The following is a 23,347-nucleotide window of genomic DNA, read 5'->3' on the forward strand; positions in this document are numbered from 1 at the left end:
CTGTTACTACAACCCAACACCCATAGACCGAAATACCCGGAGGTAGGTAAACAACGTTTTTTGTAATGAAAAGCAGAACAATCATTTTGGATTATTCGTGAAACATTGTTTGATATAATTACAACACATACAATATATAATACACCATATTACATAATATATTAATAACAATTAAAAATGCAATTACAACATTATTTTAAAAAAAATATAAATATATATTTTTATAAAATTGAAAATTGGAGTACAAGTAAATTGAACTACTCGACAATCAGTCAAAATGATACATAGTGAAAAAATTGGTAGGGGTTGAAAATTAGAAAATGAGTTTATAAATTTAACATTTCAGGTATTAAAATAATCAACAATCATAAGTTTAAAATAAAAAAAAATAATAAAAAAAAAACATTAATGGTTAAGTAGTATAGATTTAAAATGCATGTATCCAAAATCAGTAGTATTAGTTAATAGTTTTTCAATATTTTCTTTAAGACAATACATGACAACAATATACCTTAAGTAATACCTATTATTGTACCTACTAAATAATTAATTATTTTAAGAAAAAAAAAAAATGATTATGCACTCATTACATCAATTACATCAATTACATCAGTTTGTCTTTTTATCCATCCAGGTTAGGTACATAACATTGTTCTTATAATAAATATTAATTTTACACAAATTAATAAAATTGGATAATAAAAATAAATAATATTAAGATACATATTTTGATCCAAACAAAATAAAATGATAAATTCATAAAATTATTAAATACGTATGTATATGGTGTATATAAAATTACATAGACATAATATATGTATTATATATATTGTATACACATATATTTATATAACATTGAACTAAAGGCATAAGTTGATATTAAAATATATATTCGTTTCAAATCACACATATATAAAGCTCATTGATTCTTAAATTATTATTTGTTGTTTTTAATAACATCGTCGTCACTCCAACACTCGTTATCAGATGGCACTGGAGTGAGTTCTCTTGTGGGTCTAGGCGGAGTAGACATTTTTTCAATTGAGTCATTATCATTATTTGATGAAGAATTGGAGGTATTAATTGGTGATTCTTCAACAGGCAAGTTTGCAAAACGTTTACGGCTGATATAATATTCAATGACCGATGAATTGGTTGCCTTAATTGATGGTATTACTTTAGCTACTTTCTTTTTTTCCATTTTCAATTTGGCGCGTAATTTCGATTTTTTAAATGGATACATGTTCCGTTTGAATTTTAATGTTTCCCGCATTAATGCTTTAAGAGGAGGAGGTGATAGCGGACAACCGACATCATCATGTGTTGGAGATGCTGCCAAATTGTCTCCAGGACGAATTCCATCGGCAAAAATCACACGTTTAGACGTGTTAGAAGTGTGTGATGACTTATTAGGCCTAAACATAAAAATTAAAAATTAATTGTAAGTATGTTAATTGTAAATAATTTAATAGATATTTAACTTAAATGCCATAAAACAAAACAGCAAATAATATTACTACATTAGTACAGTAATAACAAATAAATTAAGAATAACATATTAGTTTTTAAGAAAAATAAATTTAGATAAATAATTTTAATACAGTAATATTATGATATAAATTATAAGTAATATGACTATACGTCCCGCTTTAGAGATAAGTGTCCCGCTTTCCCCAGAGAGCTTAAAAATGTCCTGCTTCAAAAAAATCATGTCGTGTTCCACTCATACATAAAAACCAATCAGGCTATTTTAAAGTACATTATGTGGATCCAAAAAATATAGAAATATATTAAATATATAAATATGTTATTTTACACAAAATTATATGGTATTTTTATTAAAATATACAGGTGTCCTGCTTTAAAGAAAACAAATTATGGTCACGTTAATTATAAGTATCAAGTACTATTTATTTTAATTGAAGTTAAAGCAATCTATAGATATTATTACCATAAAAAAATAATAATTCAAAACATTTAAACACTAATATTATATTCTTAAATGTAAATATACGTGTATGCGTGAGCTTACCTTGATTTAGATAAGATACTGTTAGTTGGTGGCTGAAAGAGTCCTAAAAACGGGTGTTTAATAGTTTCCATGTTGTCACTATAACTAACCATTATTGTATCAGGCAATTTCTCACGAATTTTTTCTTTTGCACGAACTTTTAATTTTTGAATTAATATCTGAACAATACATAACAGTTGAATTATTAAATAAAATTTAATGAATTAAATGTACTTCAGTAAATTAACTACATACAAGTTATTTGCAAAAAAAATAAATATTTAAAATGAATATTTCAACAGTGTATTTTTTTAAAACAACTGTACATAAAAAGAGATTTAAAATTATTGTTTAATAATAATTTAATTTACCTTTTGATTAATAATGGTATCCATCGTTGAAAGGTCATCAACAGAAACCTCTTCTTTCATGACTACACCTACAAAATATAAAAAAAATATATTAAATAAAATACTACTATTAATATAAAACTATCAAATAATTATATTATTTATTATTATTGTTTAATTTAGACTATTAAAAGTGATATTATGTAAAATGATTTAAAATATAATTTTATTAATTGAAACAATTTACATAATATACACCTTTATTATTATTAAACACTATTCCAAATGTTTATTATTACCTGATTTATTTCTATTAATTTCTTTTTCTTCCAACTTTATGGAAATGTCACTATTGTTTTCCGTACTTATTTTTGAAGTTAAATTATTTTCATTTACCACTTTTAACGTATCAATCTTTTCGTTAGTTTCAGCATCGGTTACTAATTGTTCAGAAGATTCAGTTTCTACTAATAAATCTGAATTTGTAGCAGAGTTTTCAGTTTTGTCAGAAACATCTATAGGCATCACTTCGTCAATCAAATTTTGGTGTTTATCATCTTTAATTTCAAGTGAGGTTTGGGAATTATTTTCATTAATATGTTGTTTATCATTAGACATTTCAACATAAGAATCTGAAAGTTCACTTCCATCAGAGTCACATTCCGAGGAACTTGTCACACAATGTTCTTCATCGATGTTCACATTTTCCATAGTATATTTTTTAAGTATAAATGGTTCATCTAGCCAGCTATTGACGTCATCATTAATGTTGTCAACTATTTCCCATTCACTTTCAATTATATCATTGTTGTTTTCATTATTTACATCTTCTTCATGACCAGAATCTGATTCCAAAGAATCCATCTCGTCATCACTGAACACACCTGATTCAGCATCAGATGGAACATTAAATGGAATTAAATCTGCATGTAGCCAATACTCATATATTGTTCCACTTAAATTTATATTGAAACAATGTCTTACATCATCTCCAACTCCATCACGACTAGAAGGATTTACAGATATATGCACCATACATTTATCCTCAACCGCACAATATGCCATGTAATTGTCACTAGTGAGATAAAGATTGGTATTATCATCTTCAAGTATACATACATAAGCTCGGGTCCGTAAAGGTATGGCTATTGTATCATCAGAATTGTTATCAGTTTCTGATAATTTTTCTAGAGTTATCGAAGTATCTGGTATATTTACTATAACTTCATCTGTGTTACTAATAACAGGATTACTCAATGAGTATTTAATTGGATTTTGATTGTAATGTTGAAAATGTTGATGATAGAGTTTGACAAATAGTTCATCATTATTTGCACGATCCATTTTTTGGTTTTTGACAATTTTATCCTAAAAACAAAATTGTGATTTAGTATTGATAATCACAATTTAATAAATTAAATATTTATGTTATGTTGACTCCAAAAACCTTAATTGAAGAGCACTTATTTTATATTGAGGATTCATTTAAGAAAGCATCATTCAAAATCATACACATTCAATTGACAGTTAAAAATGAAATACTTGTTATTACTATATGAACTATTGTAATTTCTAATATTATAAATTAATAAATTAAAATTTCAATTACACTTTGTCGACCATAACAAATTCACCATAGTTAAATTATGCTATTAATAGTAACATTTAGCGTAACACTAGTAGGTATACAATATTTTTGATTTTCTTATATCCAGTTTTGAGAATGATACAGGGGCTAATCTAAGGATTGCAATAATCATAAACTGTAAAAACTTTCTTTAAATCATTTAGCAAAAACACCATAAAAATCAATTCAGTAGTATGGAGTATATTAATCTAGAACGGATATACCAATAAATTATCAACGTCCATTATATATAATAAACAATATTAAGAGGACGTCGTACCCACATGTGTTGTCTCCGTTTTACACACGTATGACATAGCAAATTTTCATTCACAAATTTCAAAAATATGCTGTTAGTTTTGATATTAGAGTGAATTGACCCCTATTATAAAATTTAAAGGTAAGATAATTATCTAAGGCCCCACAAAGCCTTTTATTGATATTATTAAGTTAAGTAAGTTTTGACCTTTTTGTAACTATGTTTTAAAATGATCATAACTTCCTTAAAAATATTAATATCAATAAAAGGCTATGTGGGGCCTCAGATAATAATCTTACCTTTAAATTATATAATAGGTCAATTCACTCTAATATCAAAACTAAAAGCATACTCTTGAATCTGGTGAATGAAAATTTGGTATGTCATATGTGTGTAAGACAGAGACAACACATGCGGGTTCAACATCTTCTTAAGTAATATTTAAGTGTTTTCAGATACTGAATCAGTTATTTGATATTTGTTATTGTTAAATTGAAGAGTGAGAAATTGAATGACAGTAATTTAATGAAAATGTGTGATTATGAAAACCTCCTTATATTTATCAGTCCAATTGCTATCTATTTATTTACCTGATTGTCCTGAATGTCTGAAATAGAATCAATGTTTTCATTTGAAACTTCCTCTTTTGAAAATTCAACTTGTTCAACAGCAACATTGTTAAAGGGTAACACTTCAAAACGCTTCTCACCCTAAACAATAAATAAAATTGTAAATACACATAACTCATAAATAATCACAGAAAAATTAAATAATTTATCATCTTACTTGAGAAATTGATTCATCTGTTGTTGGAATGGATGATATCACTCCATGTTCAGATGTAATTGTATCTATAGACTTCCACATATCGTAATCTTCATTATGGTAATTATAATTTGGATTATAGTTTTCATACACACTATAGTCAATTGGACTTAATATATTATGTTCAATAGTTTTCATATCGGAATACACAGGTATATCAGAATATTGTTCATAAGTTTGAGTGTAATCATCATATACATAAGGATCAAATTCTCGATTATCATTTGTGCAACTTATTGACATTATTTCACATATTTGGTTTTCTTCATTATTATCTTCATTGTTAGAAGAAGAACAAGTATATTTTAGATCATCAGTCAAAATGTTTTCTTTAGCTTCATCCTTATCCTTTTTCAGTTCACTATTAAGAATCGGCGATCTGCTAATTTTATAATCCATGGGTTCTTTGTCCCAACGTGATTTCTTTTTCAATTGTAAATTTTTATTCTCAGATTTAGAACTGTTTGAATGATTAATTTCAGTAACTGACTTATCCAAATTGACCCAATCTGACGTCCATTGAGTAATTAGTTCATTGTTTGATTGAGAAACTTCTAATACATCGATGTTAGCTAAATCTTTTTTCCCCGTTTCAACTAATATAGTATCATTTTGCAAACCTGTAGTATTATTATCTATATGGACATTATCAACTTCTAAAGGAAGTTTTTGTTCTTCACTCCTTGAATCTAATCTATTTGTTTCAAACCCATTAGATGTAAGTTCTTCAATTTCTTCAAACTTGGTATCATTTGAGAATGTCTCACTTTTATTGCATCTAATTGGTGAGTCATTTACCAATGAATTTGAACGAACGTGATCACTTTCTCCATCGTTACTTGAATGTTCTGACGTATCAGTGCTTGAAGTGAGTGATTGGTCAGTATCAGATTCTTCTGAGTCATCCCAGTCATTATGATTTATAGATTTTTTATCAGTTTCAATATTGACTTTAGGTGATTGATTTGCGGTAATGGTTACTTGAGATTCTTTAATTTGTGTTTGAGGAATTACTTTTGGTTCATCAGAATTTAAAAGTTTGGTTTCATTAACTATTGGATTGTTTACTTCAGGTTCATCCTCTTTAGATTTATTTTCTTCATTGTTCACTTTAAAATCTTTTGTATTATCCAATTTAAAAATGTTTGATTTAATTAGATTAATTGGTGTAGGAAATCCAAATACAAATGGTATGTTTTGGCAAGTTGAAAGTTTCTTTAAATTCATTTTTACTTTGTCCCTATATGATATGGCTTCTGTAACAGGTTTAACAGTACAAGTAATAGGAGATTTATTATATATATCGAGTGGTGTGCTTTGGGTTTCTGGTTTAAAAATACTCTTAGGATCTTTATCCATATTATGATGTTCACTATTATCTTTTTTCAAAAATTCAGTTAGTTTTAACTCTTTTTCAAGTTGAAATGTGTCATTATACTTGTCAACAGATTTTTTAAATATTTCATCATTTTCTCTTTCATTAGATTCACTGTCGGAATTTTTAAAATTAATTAAACAATTTTCTGTTTTATTTTTTGAAGTACTGTCAATTCTATCACTATTCATATCTTTATTGGTCTTTTGCAATCGTGTTTTTCTTTTTTCTTTTTCTCCAACATGGTCTTTTAATACATTAGGCAACTTAGGTATTTCACTTTTATTTGTATTACTATTTATAGGAGGACAGTTATCTTTTAAACTAATGGAATCTTTTTTTTTTTTTAAGTTTTTATCGCATCTTTCTGTATCATTTAAAAGCGATGTTTTATTTACATTTTTTACTTCCGAGTGATGGATGACTCCCCTCATGGAACTTTTTTTAGGAATGTTCCACTCATTGGGTCGCAAATCAAAAAACTGAACTGAATTATTTTTACATTTATTTTGATTTAATTCCTCTATATCTTCAGCCTCTGAAGTGTCAGTGGTCTTGGATTTCTTTTTGGACTTCTTTTTTGTAAGATGTTCATCATCTGAATCTACAGATTTTTTCTTTTTACTCAACTTTTTCTTATCATTAATTTTAGATTTTGAACTATCAACGAATTTAGATTTTTTAAGGATTTTCTCATCATCAGAAATATCAGAATCGTGCTTTCTTTTTGAACTTTTCTTGGATTTTTTACTCTTTTTTTTTTGATCATTAATATATTTTAATATTCCAACAACAGCAGTTTCATCACATGAAAGAGACTGGTTTTTATTCACTTTATCAGTTTTAACCAATTTTGTAATTGTTTCTTTTAAACAATCTTTAACTTTTTCAAATTTATCATCATTCTCTTCAATTAATTTATTATCTTTTTTGTCATGTTTCTTTTTTTTTTTCTTTTGTTTAAGTTCTTTACTGTCTGAAGGTCTCTTTTTAATTTCAACACTCAATGCTTTTTCAATCAAGTTAAGAATACTACTATTAGCATCTTTTTCGTCTTCTGGACTTCTAGACTTATGCTTGTCTAACTTGTATTTTTTTTTGCTATTTGTTTTGACTTTCTTTTTTTTCTTATTTTTAGATTTGTTTTTCCTTTTTTTTTCAACTGTAGAACTTGAATCGGTTGATTCAGAGTCACTATCATCTGAACTACTATCACTTTCTGAAGCTGAATCTTGTGAACTTTCACTAGAACTTGATTTATGCCTCTTCTTCTTACTTTCTTTATTCTTTAATGTCTTAGACTTTTTACTAGATGATTTTTTATTTTTTCTATTCTTTAGATCAATAGTAGAAGATAAGTGTTCATCATACGATCCATCATTTGAATCAGACTCCTCAGCAGCATTGCGTACTGAAACAGATTCATCTGAAGATTTTGAGGACATATACTCTTCAGACTCATCTTGTATAGAACCATCATTCAATGATACAGACTTAGTTGATGATAGATTATTTTCATTGTCTTTTAGAATAGTTACATTATTAGTAGTAGTAGTAATGGAATTGTTACTTTCTTCCTTCTCAGCTTTTACAATTTTCAAAAACTCTTCATATTCTGTATTCAATTTAGCGTGTTCTTGTGGTTCTTTAATCTGAATTGGTAGAACTGGACAAACGTTAACTTCAATTTTAGGTTCATCATCTTCACCAACTTCAGATGCAGTATCCATTGCTTCTTCTTGGTGGCTTATGTCCATAGGACTGCTTTCATCTTTTTTGGCTATGCAAACATTTTCATTAGTATTCATTTCTATACTTTGAGTAGCTCCAACATATGCAACTTTATTCTCAGCAGCTGGACTTCCATCATAATCACTATCCCATTTTGATGGAACTGTAGGTCTTAAATCAACAAGAGATGTATCATCATTGAATCTAGATTTTTTAGTTCGTTTACTAGTAGTGATTTCATTCATCAATACGTTTTCATCTATTTCAATATTTGGATCTTCTTGGACTTGAGTGACAATAAAATTTTTAATGGGCCACCAACCTTTGAATGGATAAATATTTTTATCCTTCATCATAACAAATAGTTGTTCATCAATGCTATTATAGTTATTTTCAGTATAATTTGTTTTTAGCCTGAAAAAATAATAATAAATCATTATTTATAGTGCAACAAAATTGACCAACTACAATTTGAAAACCTAAGTTAGATAATAATGTGTTTACTAAATAATACCAAGTCCACCAGAAGATGACTAAAGCATTGATCAACTCAAATGGTGCAAAACATGATTCAGTAGCATATTCCTATGCCAACAGTTAATGTGTACATACTCAATTATAGTATACACTCTACCTTATGGTATTATAGTAGAAAAACTCCATGCACCAAGGAAAAAAACATTATGACAAAGCTTATGTAATTCTACTACAAGTGTAAAAATTAGTCATTCTTTTGTGGACCAGAGTATATAATATTACATCATTCATTTTTAAATCAATATCAATATAATTTCCTTTTTATACACTTGATTATGATATAAATCGCTAATCTTAAATATATAATTGTACATTATGATAAATATATTATAGTTTACTTTTTTGGTTTCATTGAAGATAAGAATTTGACAACTATCGCTTCAATTTCTGGAAGAAGTGTGGCAAACATTTGCTGTCTATTCTGAAGATGGTATGTGGCATACGCTGGATTTTCACTAAACTTAATAACTGGTTTACTTTTTGTGCATCGAATAAGATAACTGGGGAAATCCTTTGTAAAATCTCCTTCATGTGTGTTGACCTCAAGACCCTTAAGAATTTCTTTTTTGCGATCTAATATGTTGTAACGTAATTTTTGATCTCCGGTTCCTTTTTCTGATTCAGATGGTCTTAAATAAAAATAAAATAAAAAATTAGAACAAATAGTAGGTTACTAATCATAACTTTTGATTTGTGAAATATTTGTATTTTACTGTTGGTTAAGATAAAAAGGAAATTTAATACACCCCAAATCATAGTATAAAAAAAAATTATATAATATAGAACGTAGCATGTTTTTTTGTAGGAAAAGCTAAATTTATAATTTTTACTAAGTAAAGCTTTATAAATAAATAATATGAAATTGAGTCCAATAACTAAATTCAGCAACAGTATCTCCTAATTAAGATAGGTTCGGGAAGAACTGTTTTTTTTTTTGTCAGTTTTTTAATTATATAAGATCATCTCTTGGCCATTTTCTTTTAAGTATTCACAGTAGGTTGTTGGTAAAAGGTGATTGATGACTTAAAAAAATTAGTGGATTTTAGTTAGAATAGAATTCAGAATGAAATTTTTAGAAATGACTGATTGCTACTTTGTAAACTGATAGAATTTGTAGATCGTTATAGAGAGCATTGTTGGTTATGTACCATAGGGCTTCAGTGATTTGCCATAAAACACATAGATTGACAGGCTTGGCTTGGCCTTAAATTTGATGGTTAGACTTGGATTTAAATACCATACAACTAAAGGGGAGTTATAATTGTCTTAAAATTTTGTTTTTCAGATTCATAGAAGAGGATATAATGGACTAAGTGTAGTCTAGTGTTAGATTGTTTTCTTTTGTTTTGTATGTTGGGCCCGGGTTAGTTTTTAGTCCAAACGGTCAACTAAGTATTTGGTTATATTTTTAATTGGTATGAGTATATTATTGAGATATAGAAGAAGAGAGTATATTTTGTTGAGAGTGGGATTTACTTGAATTGATTTATTTTTGTTTATCTTAATTTTTCATTTGTTTGTCCAATTTGAGATATATTTTAAGTGGTTTTAAATATTATAGGCAGCTATATTTGGGATATTTGTTTAATATTAGAATTACTGTATAGTTGGCAAAAATTGTAACTTAAATTGTGATTTATTCTGAGATCAGATGTGTAGAGATTACAGTGAATAGGTGATAAATCATTTCCTTAGGATAACTCAATATTGAATTTGTAGTAAGGGGAGTAAAAGTGATTACGCTAAACCATGAAGAATTATTCTTCAAGAAATTATTTTAATATAAGGAAATACAGAGCAAGTAGAAACAATTTTAATTTAACAATAGCCTATCATGCCAGACATGATAAAATGCTTAGGTAGTATCAAGAAATATACCTGGACAGTGTTCTTTTTTTTTTAATGATGATGATATTTTAGTGACTGTGTATTTAATTGATGGTTGAATTATATGAGCGAAAACTAAATTGTTAGGTTTAATTTAATTTTTATTGATAATTGAGGTAATTCTTTAAGTAGTAACTTTTCAGAGAATTTACCTAAAATCGATAGTAGGCTTATAGGGTGGTATGAAGTTACTAAATGTTTTTTGGTTAATCAGGTTTGAAAATTAGTTTAATTTATATAATATTAATTATGATTTACATGTTAGAATCATTTTTATGGTTTTTGCTATCAGATCTTGAGTCTCCATGCCTCTTCTTTTTTCTGGACTTGCGTTCTTTTTCTTTTATTTCTTCAGCTTCATCCATCTTGAATCTTCTAAATCTGTCAAAGTGAAATCCACCTTTAACAAAATCTTTCCAACTCTTGACTTCCAGCGCTCGCATCTTTGGCTTTTCTGTTGATCTTGACCTAGTCCTAAAAAAAAAAAAAATGTCACGGAGACATGAATTTTAAGTAGTAATAATTTCGGGTAATTGATATACCTCTATTTAAATGATAATGTAAATATCAAATAGGTACAAAAAGTGCTCAGCGCTTCCTTCACTAAAGTTTATAGAATAATATTGCAGCAATGCTGACGACCCGGGACTTTGTTTTCTGTGGATAACTTTTGCGCTAAATATTTATTATTGGATTTAGTACAGTCTTAGTGCTGAGGAATAAAAATTGGGAAAATATTAACCTGGATTTTGAATGTGAACGACGACGATGTTTGTGGCTTCTTCTAGATTCATCTCGACGCCTATGATGATGCCTACTCGAACGCTCAAGCACTCGATCTTGTTCCCTTATCTTAGCTGAATATTTTTCTGCTAATGATTCGATACCAAGTTTCTGAAGGATAGGAGCTTCATTACCTAAAATAAAAATAAATTTAACTTAGACTCAACACTAATTTACTTTAATGAAGCTTCTAATAAAATAGATATATAAATAATTAGTAAATAAAATATTTTAGCAAGTCATAACCACAGAATAACACATTTCTTTTCAAAATATACAAAAAAGATAATGTAATAAAAACAATTAAATTTCATGTACAATAAAACCATACTTATAGGCCAAATTCAAACAATACTAACAAAAATTATCGATCATTTTTTTTAAAATTAAACATCTTTCTTTTCATTTATGTAACCTTAAGTTATCAACACCATATTGCACATTACTAATAGACAATAGTAAAAGTAATTTATTGTAGTATAATTTTATAAGACAAAATAGTAAAAATACATAGAATATATATCAACAAAAAATCTTAATATGAAATAAGCCCTTGTTAAATATTAAAAAAATTACTTTTATTTAACTGGATACTTATAACTTATGGCAAAACACAAAACGCAAATTTGATAAAAATTAACAAAAATATATAATTTCAAAAAAAGTTAATGGTCAGCAATTATAGAAAGGTTAGGCTCCAGTAAGTTATTAACTACTTTAATTTATTATTAAGAGATTATGATGCTATTATATCTAATTTAAATGTATTTAAATCAAAACAATTAATTAACTGAATAGTAACATAGATAGTAACTGGATACAGTGAAAAATAACTTAATTTATAATAGAAAGTTACATCCAAAAAAAAAAAGGAACTCGTTTTATCTAAGTTAATAGTAATCTAGAACTACCCAGCCAGTATTTAACAGTCAGCACAAAATCTAGAGAATTTTGTCTAAAAGACCTCTAAAATATTATGTTATTTGTAATGAGTATTTTATTGGATTTGATGTATTACAAAATATAAATAAAAATAATGACTAATATTATTTCAAAATCAAAAAAAACTATTTTAGGTTGTAAAAAGTTTGAAAGACTTGCCAGAATACTTAAGGAGGTGATCCTGATTAACCAATAAAAATACAGTCAAGTCTCGATAACTCAAATTTCAAGGGAGGTATAAATTAATTATACATGCACTTTTTGAATTATAAATATTGCATTGAGTGTATAAAAGTTCCCAAGGGACAAAAAAAAAATATTTGAGTTACAGAGATTTTTGAGGTTTGAGTTATCAAGACATAAGTAACCTCCATTATGGATTGTATGTTTAATTTTACAAGTCTTGTCCAATATCTTTCAAAAAAACCAGTCGGTATATATTACTAAATATATTTTATGACATATTAATATTCCTATCATAGTAATTAATTTTACTATTAATAAAACATGGTTATTTTTGTCCAAAAATTAAAAAAATATATATAGTACTACATAGCATATATTTATATATATATCATAACTCATGATTTTGAGTCAATACTGACTCACAGTGGAAAGAAATGAATATATTTGTGATATTACTAAGCAACAGAATAAAAATTAACATAAATATTTTGAAATTATCACTGTTTAAATAAAATATGATGCTATATACATGAAAAAAAAACTACTTACAAACAATATTTCAATTAAATTAACTAAAATTATTGTTTGTTTAAACATCTTATTTCATCCAAATTTGAATTTCAAAAGTCTATAAAAATAAAAATAATTAAACAGTTTAAATAGTTTTTAGATCTATGATTTTATTATTTGTAATAATACTTATAAGGAATATTACATTAAATGTACAAGCCTAGCTATAAAAATTGATCATTTAATAATATTTTGTCAAGTAAAAAATAATACTTTGCAAATTCTGTATTTTATTCTATGTATAGAAAATGTACTTATATTAACATTTGGTAAAATTGTCAAGTATATATTATTTGTTTTTGGATAGCAAAAAAAAAAAAATAATAAGAACATTGATTTTATGTAAAAATTCACATTTTTCCCAATTTTTTTTGAAAAATATTAAGAATTTTCAATTTAACTTCCGAAAACTACCAACTAAAATCAATAATCTATTGATGAACATATCAAAAAAAAAAATCAGAGCATAATATTGGTCTAACTTAAACCTAACCTAAGTTCATAAACAATTATCTTATTAATAAGATTGAAATTTTATTAACATTCATATTACGTATGCCATTCATATTCATATCCCTCTTGATTATTTTAAAAAATACTGAGAAATTTATACTTTTAATCCACTTAAATACAAACTAAGTCGAATTTGCTACTGAAAACCTTCTTAATTAACTGTGCACCATAGGTTCAGACCTTTTAAGCAGAGGGTACAATCTGGTGCATACCCAGAGGAATTTGATCCCATTTTCGAATTATTTTTGTTATTCTCCGGTTATTTTTAAATTCGTCGTTATCTTAATCTTATGTATAATATGAACTAAAAAAAATCCCCCCTCCTAATTTCAGATTTAACATAATGTACATCAATAACTCAATAACAAACTAAAATAAAATAATACAATATACATATAATATTATTAAATAAGTTAAATATGTTAGTTGATGACGAAATAATTAAAACTTTAGGCATTGTTATGTATTGTAGAGATGTAATCACAATATCACAGGAGTGAACATAATATCATATGACTTTCCCAAAAGTTAGTTTGGTTTAATTATTATTTTTGGATTAATGTACTAGAGCCACTTGTCTGCTATTGTCTAGCAAATAATAAACATTAGGTATTCCTTAGGTATATCCCAATCAATTCAACAAATATGTCATTTAATTGTCATATATAAAACGCAATACTGGATGCTAGTACTAATTGCATGTTTACTTAGTCTAAGTGACTATGACGGCTCTATATATATCTATATTTGATGTACTGAGAAGGTGCCACCTGAAATCGCAGGGCGGAGGGGGGGACAGGCACATACATACTCTTTCTATTTAAAGTGTTAAAAACAAAATAATAACAAAAAAAAAAAACAATAAATAATTTCAATACATGTATTGCTCTGTATAGAATTTAATACTAAAATACATGTATACAAAAAGTAGTATATTAGTATTAATGGCATAACAATAAATGAGATTAAGTATAGATGATATTAAGCAAATAAAATAAAATAGTATTACTTTATATTGATAAATAAACATCAATAAAAAAACTATTTATATAATTTAACCTTCAGTTTGATAAATTGTGTTTAGATTATATTCTAATATGCCATAAAACTAATAAATATATTTCAATTTTTATTTATAGTGATTTAAATTTCAAGTAAAATATAGTCCAAACTTTAACTAATGAATAAATTATTTTTATTGTTTTTTTTTTTTAAATATGTTTTTAGTTTTCACTATTTAACACTATTTAATACATGCATAAATTAACATATTACTGTAACTACTATTTTTAAATAATATATTTACCACCACTTCTTAGGAGATGTTGATATAATGCTGCATTATTTCCTTGTAACAATTCGTCTTTCTTCATTTCTTCAATTTGTTCAATCGTTTGTTGAGCCTTGATAACTTTAGCAACTATAAAAATAACAAAATCTTATATTAAACAAAATTGTTATAATTTTAGACTAGGATACTATCTAATAATGATCTGATACTTTAAAATTTGACAGTTAATGAATTAATGCTTAATATTCATAGTATCTGAATAGATGAATTTTAATGTAAAAAAAGTCTCAACAACCCTATATAAATGATAAAATAATGTAATATATTTTTAACAGAATTTGTATAAAAGTATGTGAGAAATTGTTCTTTGTATGGTTCAAAAAATATACACAATAATATAAACAAACAATAAATTATATAATTGGGTACTTTCTTACCCTTTTTATTAGTAACAACTTTTTTTTTTGTAACTGTTTGGAATACATTATGTTCAGGCACAAATTCCGCATCATTTCCCTCACCAATGTCTGAACTCTGATTATCAGTAATTAAATTATTTTGTTCTTGTAACTTTTGTTTCATCATTGAAAATGCCATTAATCGTTTTTTGGCTTGGGATTTACCCAATACAGTTGATGCTTTAGACACTTTTTCAATAGAATCATCTTTTCCATTCAATGCAGGAGAGTTTTGTTTTTGATTTATTGCCTCATTAACAGTTTCAATTGATTGCATTTGACTTTGTGGATTAATTGGAAAGCTAGGTGGCTGAACCTGAATGTTGTATGGTTGTACTTGAGCAACCACAGGTACACTCTGTTGTACTGGTGTAATCGAAGGCAAAGTTGAAGCATCAATGGTCTGATGATTTACATTGTCAATGTTCTCAGGTATTTTTTGTTGCTCCTCAATTTGTTCAGGTGGTGCAGTTTGAAGGAGAGCAGCATTGATAGTTTGTGAGGGTTGTTCAGTAAGGATATCAGATTTAATATTTTCTGATAATCCATCATCATCAGTTTCTGCTGTAGGAGAATATCTGAAACATAAAATATGTGTATTTATTAATAAATATCATCCGATTGATTATTTTATTAATATTTATGAATTTATGAGAAATTATTAAACAAATAAGTTACCTATTAGAATCATCAACTGCAACATTGGTTTTATTAGCTGGCTTCTCTTCAACTGGTAATTGTACAGCACCAGGTGGTGGTGGTGGAGGTTTTGATGTTTGTGTTTGATTTGCTTGATTAAAATTATAATAATTATAATTTTGATATGGTTGATAGTATTGTTGACTATTGTAATCCCATTGGTATTGAGGATAAGGGTAGCCATAATAATTGTTATAATTATACATGTAATTATTATAGTTTGCATAATTTTGCATGTTATAATCAGCTGGCAATGGTGCTGCTGGTGGTTGCGGTAATTGTTCATTATCATTTGTGGGAAGTGGCGGAAGAGGTGGCATAGATTTATCAGTCGAAACAACTGAACTAAGTTCAGTAGTAACATTTGTACTTTGTGAACTGGCATCAGTTGATTCTACAAGAATTTGGTTTTCGGAATTACTAATTTGATCTACAATTTTTGAAGGTTCTGTACAATCATTGTTCAAAAATGTGTTTCCAACAGATTGACAGTTATTTTCAATGGGTAATGAATGTTGTTGGGATGTTTCAGACATAGCATTTTCGGTTGCTTCAGGAGTATCCATGTTTCTACATTAAAAAAATATATAATATATCATAAATTTATACTTTCTAGTATCATACGGACGATTAGTGCTTATGCCATACACGTTATCAAATCTTATCAATGGATCCTTTGGATCCAAACAAAAACTATTAATAGGAATAATATCGCTTAAAATTAATATTTTAATTAAATTTACACAATGTTTAATTTTATAAATTCATTAGGTTTGTGTTAGTAACACTGCGCATTGTTAGTTTAAGGAAAAATTGCGTAAATTGAGTTTTAACTACCAACAATTTTGTTCAAATTTTCTTAAAGTATATGCTTTTCATATAGTATGAAATATTTGTTTGGATCAAATTAGGACATTTGATAAGGATTTATAACATTTTTGACGTACCTAACACTAATCTTCCGCATTGTAGAAATAACTAACAGTACCATTTACACTATTTTAATCTGTTTAATAGTTTTATAATAAAATTTAGTATCTACCTACTTGCATTCAAATATACATTTAAATTAAGTAAAATATATCTAAACACCAAGTACCACTATATAATTTGTTTTATCTGTAGGTAATTATTTTTCAGCAAATATTTTGACTATAACAATCATGTTATTAATTCCATGTCTGAATTTTTTTTTTTTTTTTTTTGATTTGAATAAAAATAATTACTGTGCAAAATTTCAATGGACCCTTGATGATAATTTTTAAAATGCAATAGAGTAATTGCTTTTGTTAGGAAAGCTAAAAATGTAAGTTAATTTAAAATGAACCTAATTTTAAAAAAAATGTACAATACATTAAGCATTTTCAGAGTTCTTAACATTTTATGGGTTAATTTAATATTATAATTGTTAACTATTAGAGATTATGTATTTTCTTGAATTTAATAATATAGAATTTTTTTTCCATTTATTGGGGGGGCATTGTTTTAACAGATGGTTATGCCAAAACATTTTTAATTAAATATTAATTAAACATTATCAACATTATGTAATTTTGTAATTGGTAAGAGTACCTATTTAATAAATGCAATGTAAATCAAATAACATAAATTACCTATATTTTATACAGCACCAATCAAAAATGCTCTTGTACCTACCTATAGCAATTGAATACTTATATGTATTTTCACATATGTATACACAAATTTCATATTAAGGTTAATACGAGGGTTAATGTATTTGTAAAAAATTGTTTAATAAATTGCCAAATGTTATTTCAACGATAAACATTTGATCTTTTTATTGTTAGGTAATTAAGTAAATAATTTAACTGTAAAAATTAAATGCATAACTACTGTTGTATTTATAATAAAAATATAACATTAATGTTTTAATATAAACGAAAATGATAATTTTCAGAACAATTTTAGTATGTCAAGGTAATTCAATATAAATTATCAATAAATATTCATTGAACACAACTACCTACCTAATTTATTTAAAATTTACGAAGGATTACTTAAAATATGTAAATTTAAGTTTTATTTGTGAATATCATTAACAACTGTCTTTTCATATCCAAGCTTTCTGAAATTATAAATATAATATTTTAAGTGAAAAAAAAATTCAGAATAATAATCACAGATCTAACTTTTTTCTTCAAAAATAATGTACTAGATAATATCTGTATTATGGATTTATAAATATATTTTAACTTAAATTATGGGGGGTATTTTTAAACAGAAATGAAGATTTAAAAAGTTATTTGATTTTGTTAAGATAGGTACCCGGGTAGGTATTATTTTAAACTCTGTCTATTGATAGAACATTCTAATTCTGCTTTCACCACACGATAACCAATCATAGTGAAACTGGTTTCGATCGCCGGGTGTCGCATGGAGATATATAATAAAAGTATTCTTTTACCTATTGTAATTTAATTTTTTTTTATCATACAAGTTTTAAAGATCTAGTATATCTATATTATATGAATAGATACTTATCGGCACTGATTTATTGTATAGGTACAACTTAAAAGCATGCTTTTCTTAATATTTAAAGAAAAAAATGTTTAGTACAATAACACTACTGATAATCAAGATTTTAAATATGTTCAGTTTCGAAAAAACTATTCAAGGGTGGATCTCCGATAATCTCATTTTCATAGACAACCTAATGTATAAAGTAGTCATTTAACTTGATATCATATATTATATTGGGTACAAGATACAACAAATTATTAAAGTAAGTGCCTCATGAATATGTGGACAAATCAACCAAGACTATACAAATTTTAACATCAATACATTGATGTACACACACTTAACAACTGTGTGTAAATATGATTAAATAGGATATAATATGTAGCATATAGTGGTAAGGGTATATAAACCCATTCAAAGCAATAGACTAAGCACTAAACTGATGGCGAAAATAGCGAATGATCTATCAATATATCTATCATTATAGACTAATCAAAAACTAAGTCTGAAGAGAGTAGCTTTACCTCTATTAACAACGACGGCGGTTGATATGGAATTATCGTTTTCGATCTGATCGATTTCAACTCGACGAACAGGTAACCATGGCCTCCACTGAACGAAGATATAACTTGCAAGACGACACGCAACACGGTGTTAATTTTAATACATCGAAATCCGTTGTCGCTTAATGGAAATACACAATAGGAACGATAAAAGGTAGAAAAATTATATTTTAATAATTCACATCGGTTTCACCATCAAAACATTATAGTCATGACGACAGTCAAAGGTGGTCACGCGCCAGTTTCGAAAAAATTTGAAACGTACAAATCAAAAACCGACACTAAACATGTGCAAAATATCAAAAGTCAAAAACGCACACGCCACACGGCAATCGATAAAATAGAATATATTTTTAGTTAATAATTATCTAAGGTTTGTAACACACGAATCATGATAACATTAGATATTTTATATTAATTTTATAAATAAAAGTTAACTCTTACAGGTAATGTGTATAATAAAAATATAAAATATTTAATATTATACAAACAACAAAATTACAATATCGCTTTAGAGCAATAACAAAAACCGAGGTACCGCCATTGGCCGATGGTTTTTACTTTTTATTATTTCTTTTTTTTTTTCGTTATTGCGGCGCGCGATAGGTTCCCGTGGGTTATCGCCTATCGGGTTGGTGGGGGGTGAGCGACGGGACGGTAGGCGATGCGGCGCGCAATTCATAGTTGTCCGTAGATCGCAACGTCTTTGTCGACGCAGTTTCTTCCATGAGTCTTTCGGGGTTCGCACAGTGTTATCAAATCAAGTAGAATCCATCATGGTTTTGTTGTTTTGTAGTGTTTACGTTTTTATTGATGCTAAAATTATGTATTTAACGCGATCCGAGATCAGTCTGACATAGGTTCGGCGGACTTTCGTATCGACCGTTGAGTTTGTGTTCGGCGAACGGTGCGCGCCATGTACTCGAAAGGCAAGGGGTCGTCGGTGCCGTCGGACGCACAGGCCAGAGAAAGGTTAGCGCTTTATGTTTACGAATACCTATTACACACTGGCGCCTCCAAAGCGGCGCAAACGTTCCTCAGCGAGATCCGCTGGGACAAAAACATCACGCTGGGCGAGCCGCCCGGGTTCCTCAGCTCTTGGTGGTGCGTATTTTGGGATCTATACTGCGCGGCGCCCGAACGCCGCGACAACTGCGAACATTCCAGCGAAGCCAAAACATTCCACGACTATGGTTTCGTCAACCCGACCAATTACAACCCCGGTGGCGTCAACGGCATTGGACACAACACAGGACCGTCCCCCGGACCCATGGGCCCGATGCCGCCAAACGATTCGATTCCTCCCGGACCCGGAATGCCGCCAAGCTTTTTCAACAATTCAAACATGAGACCGTCACCCACTCATCCCGTGTCACAGTCCAGCCCTCACCCGCCACCCAACGCTCCACACAATCAAATGATGAATCAGCCTTTCATGGGCCCCAGGTATCCCGGCGGACCTCGGCCCGGCGTGAGAATGCCACCCCATATGCCCAACGATTTCAATAGCCCAAACCAACCAATGATGAATAATATGGATATAATGCGTCCCGGACCGCCGGTAATGAATCCCAGAATGAATCTTTCGCGGGGCGGCTATGGTCCCCCGATGCGGGGCATGCCTCCTGGTAATGTTATGGGCCCCGGCCCCGGTCCTGGAATGCATCCGGGCATGGGCATGGGTCCAGTCGGTCGACCACAGTGGACACCGGGCAATCCAAACCATCCGATGGGATATACATCTTCGTCACCTGGGAATTACCCGCAAGGTCCCCCTGGTCCTGGTACACCGTTGATGGCGAGTCCTCAAGATTCAAACTCTGGTGGTGAAAACATGTATACAATGATGAAATCAGTACCTGGCGGTAGTATGCCAGGAGAATTTTCGATGGGAAATCCTGACTCTGCGGGACCGTTGGGTCCAATGGGACCAAACTCGATGGGCCCTGTAATGAACGGCGACGGTATTGAAGGTATAAAACGATCTCCGCCTGACGGGCCGAGCACACCGAGAGATGACAGTGGTAGTGGTATGGGTGATTATAACCTAGGAGGATACGGCGGACCTGTGGACAACGATCAAAATGAATCTGCGGCAATATTGAAAATTAAAGAAAGTATGCAGGAAGAAGCAAAAAGGTTTGAAAAAGATTCTGACCATCCAGAGTATTACATACCATAATAGTTGTGGGCATTTTAAAAGCAACTCATCATCTCTGGTATTTAGAAAAAATTCTTGCCAAAATGTATGTATATTTATATTATTAATTATTATTTATCACTTAAAGGTTTAAAGATTACTTAATATCATTGTAAATAGTTCCCAGCGTGTCATGTGAAAACGCTGTCAATATTATGCGCTTCTTGTATTTTGTTATTTCTTTTATAGTGTTTTAAGACATTTCTGTGGATCACCTTTACTCTTGTATGTTATATTTTAGATTATCGGAATTTAGATTAATGACCTATGTAACCAAAGGAGTATTTCATAAATATCCATTTTGGGCTTAAAGCTAATTACCATTATTGCAATGCAAGTTATTATAATTTGTCCCCTATGGAAGAATGGACATAATATTTATTTCAATATGTAATTGATTTTTTGAATGAGAAAATCCATTTACTTAAATCAAGTAAAATATCATTGATTATAAACAATTACCTAATAACAACAGCATTTATAATCAACAATAAACATCAACGCATTATAAATAAAGTTCATTATCTCCTCTAAATAATATATTAATTAAAAACTGGTATTTTTGATCTTATTAAAATTATGTTAATTTTTTATGAGTTGAGGAATATTAAGTATAGACTTAATAGTATCAACTGCAATAAACTTATTTATATTTTATTTTATTTTTCCTGAGGAACTTAGTTTTAGATACTGAAATTGTTTCAATTTAAAAGAACTTTTAGTATATATTATTTGAAACAAACATTTAGTGTTTTCATGCTAGTTCTATAAGGAAATGGCCAGTGATGAGTTAAATTTATTTTTATCAAATATTGATATTCGTTTTGTGATGACATGTGCTTAAACCTTGTGTGATGTCTCCCTAAGCATACCTAAAAATTTATATGATAATCAGTAATCTCTAATTAGTAAAACTATTTAAAAATATCCTTGAAATTGTTGGTTGGGATACCAGTTCGTTTAAACAATTAGGGGGTTATATTTATATTTATTATGCCCATCATTTAAATTAATTATTACAAACTTTATTTATTTTTGTTTGAACTGTATGTATAAGATGGGGAGAATGAGAAAGATGTAAGATGATTCTCTTATAGACTCATCACATTATCCTAGAGTGTACCATAAATTTATATTGTATATTAATTTTAACATTTAATCTATTTTTAAACCATTTTCATCCTTGTGTATGTATGTTGCTGACTTAGTGAGAAGACAACTTAAATTTTGTTGTTTAACTTGCATGAACATTTTTTTTTTTTTTTTGAGAATTATGTAAAACGCTCTATAGCGTTCTGATATTGTTCTTATTTAGTGTTATAAAATATTGTTCTTAATGTTTTTTCTACATAGTGTGATTATATTCTCCCAACCAAGCCCTGTCCATAAATATTTTCTTCTTAAAGCTTGATGCAATTTATTAATAAATTTTTTTTTTTTAATTAATTAAGGTAATATCTAAGTATTCAATATTTGTATAGTATTAAAAGTAGTTTAGACATTATTATTTATTATACTGATATAAAAATAAAATATATAGTTTGGCTCAAATGTTTAAAGCGCTTTAAATATACGCGCAGATAATTTTGAATTATTATTAAGTACAATTCATATGCTTTATTATGACTTCCAACTTGAATGAACAATTCTATCTACATTTATTTTACATTCTTTTTCAAGTGCATTCATAAATATTTTGATACTTCCAGTTTTTTGTACCTCATTTGTTCTTTCTTTTCTCCATTTTAAATTTAATATTATCCCGCACTTTATTTAAAATTTTTTTGAAGCAAACTAAATAATTTCAAACATTAATCAGAATTTATATACATCTGTTAATAAATCTAATTTGGTGTCAACATTTTATGTCAAGTATTGTAAAGTAAATCAAAAAATTAAATATGGTTATTTAAAATTGTATTGTTAATTTTCAAAAACCTCAATAGTATATATTATTATTATGTATGGTCTTATATCAATATTATAAATTGACAAAATGTTGTCAAATGTGAGGATCTATATTGCTTTATTGTATATAATATTGATGTGTACATATAGG

The 23,347-nt window shown here is 28.2% G+C and overlaps 2 protein-coding genes across 3 annotated transcripts; one reads left to right on the top strand and one right to left on the bottom strand.

Annotated features, from left to right (window-relative positions):
- Positions 1 to 84: 84 nt before the first annotated feature.
- Positions 85 to 19,644, bottom strand: LOC114123035 (protein PFC0760c-like). Of its 2 annotated transcripts, XM_027985881.2 has the most exons (13): positions 19,050 to 19,644; positions 16,024 to 16,614; positions 15,325 to 15,923; positions 14,903 to 15,016; positions 11,345 to 11,519; positions 10,861 to 11,076; positions 9,054 to 9,344; positions 5,034 to 8,592; positions 4,838 to 4,957; positions 2,661 to 3,729; positions 2,383 to 2,450; positions 2,033 to 2,190; positions 85 to 1,415 (listed from the first exon to the last, which is right to left on the bottom strand). In XM_027985881.2, the coding sequence occupies exons 2-13, from the start codon at positions 16,608 to 16,610 to the stop codon at positions 938 to 940; spliced, it is 7,434 nt and encodes a 2,477-aa protein (XP_027841682.2). In that variant the 5' UTR covers positions 16,611 to 16,614; positions 19,050 to 19,644; the 3' UTR covers positions 85 to 937. The 2 variants fall into 2 exon arrangements, with proteins under 2 accessions (XP_027841682.2, XP_027841684.2); XM_027985883.2 differs by lacking the exons at positions 15,325 to 15,923; positions 16,024 to 16,614.
- Positions 19,645 to 19,801: 157 nt separating this feature from the next.
- Positions 19,802 to 23,203, top strand: LOC114123024 (single-stranded DNA-binding protein 3-like). Its single transcript, XM_050202092.1, has one exon. The coding sequence runs from the start codon at positions 20,005 to 20,007 to the stop codon at positions 21,268 to 21,270; it is 1,266 nt and encodes a 421-aa protein (XP_050058049.1). The 5' UTR covers positions 19,802 to 20,004; the 3' UTR covers positions 21,271 to 23,203.
- Positions 23,204 to 23,347: the final 144 nt, after the last annotated feature.

This window comes from Aphis gossypii, chromosome 2 (assembly GCF_020184175.1).
Source record: "Aphis gossypii isolate Hap1 chromosome 2, ASM2018417v2, whole genome shotgun sequence".
Taxonomy (NCBI): Eukaryota; Metazoa; Arthropoda; class Insecta; order Hemiptera; family Aphididae; genus Aphis; species Aphis gossypii.

Excerpts from the sequence above, each read along its gene's own strand:
- LOC114123035 (XM_027985881.2), bottom strand. The coding sequence starts at position 16,610 with ATGGATACTCCTGAAGCAACCGAAAATGCTATGTCTGAAACATCCCAA. Across the intron at positions 15,924-16,023 it reads GCAGTTGATGATTCTAATAG|ATATTCTCCTACAGCAGAAA; the intron begins GTAACTTATTTG and ends TTTATGTTTCAG. Across the intron at positions 3,730-4,837 it reads CAGACATTCAGGACAATCAG|GATAAAATTGTCAAAAACCA; the intron begins GTAAATAAATAG and ends TTTTGTTTTTAG.
- LOC114123024 (XM_050202092.1), top strand. The coding sequence starts at position 20,005 with ATGTACTCGAAAGGCAAGGGGTCGTCGGTGCCGTCGGACGCACAGGCC.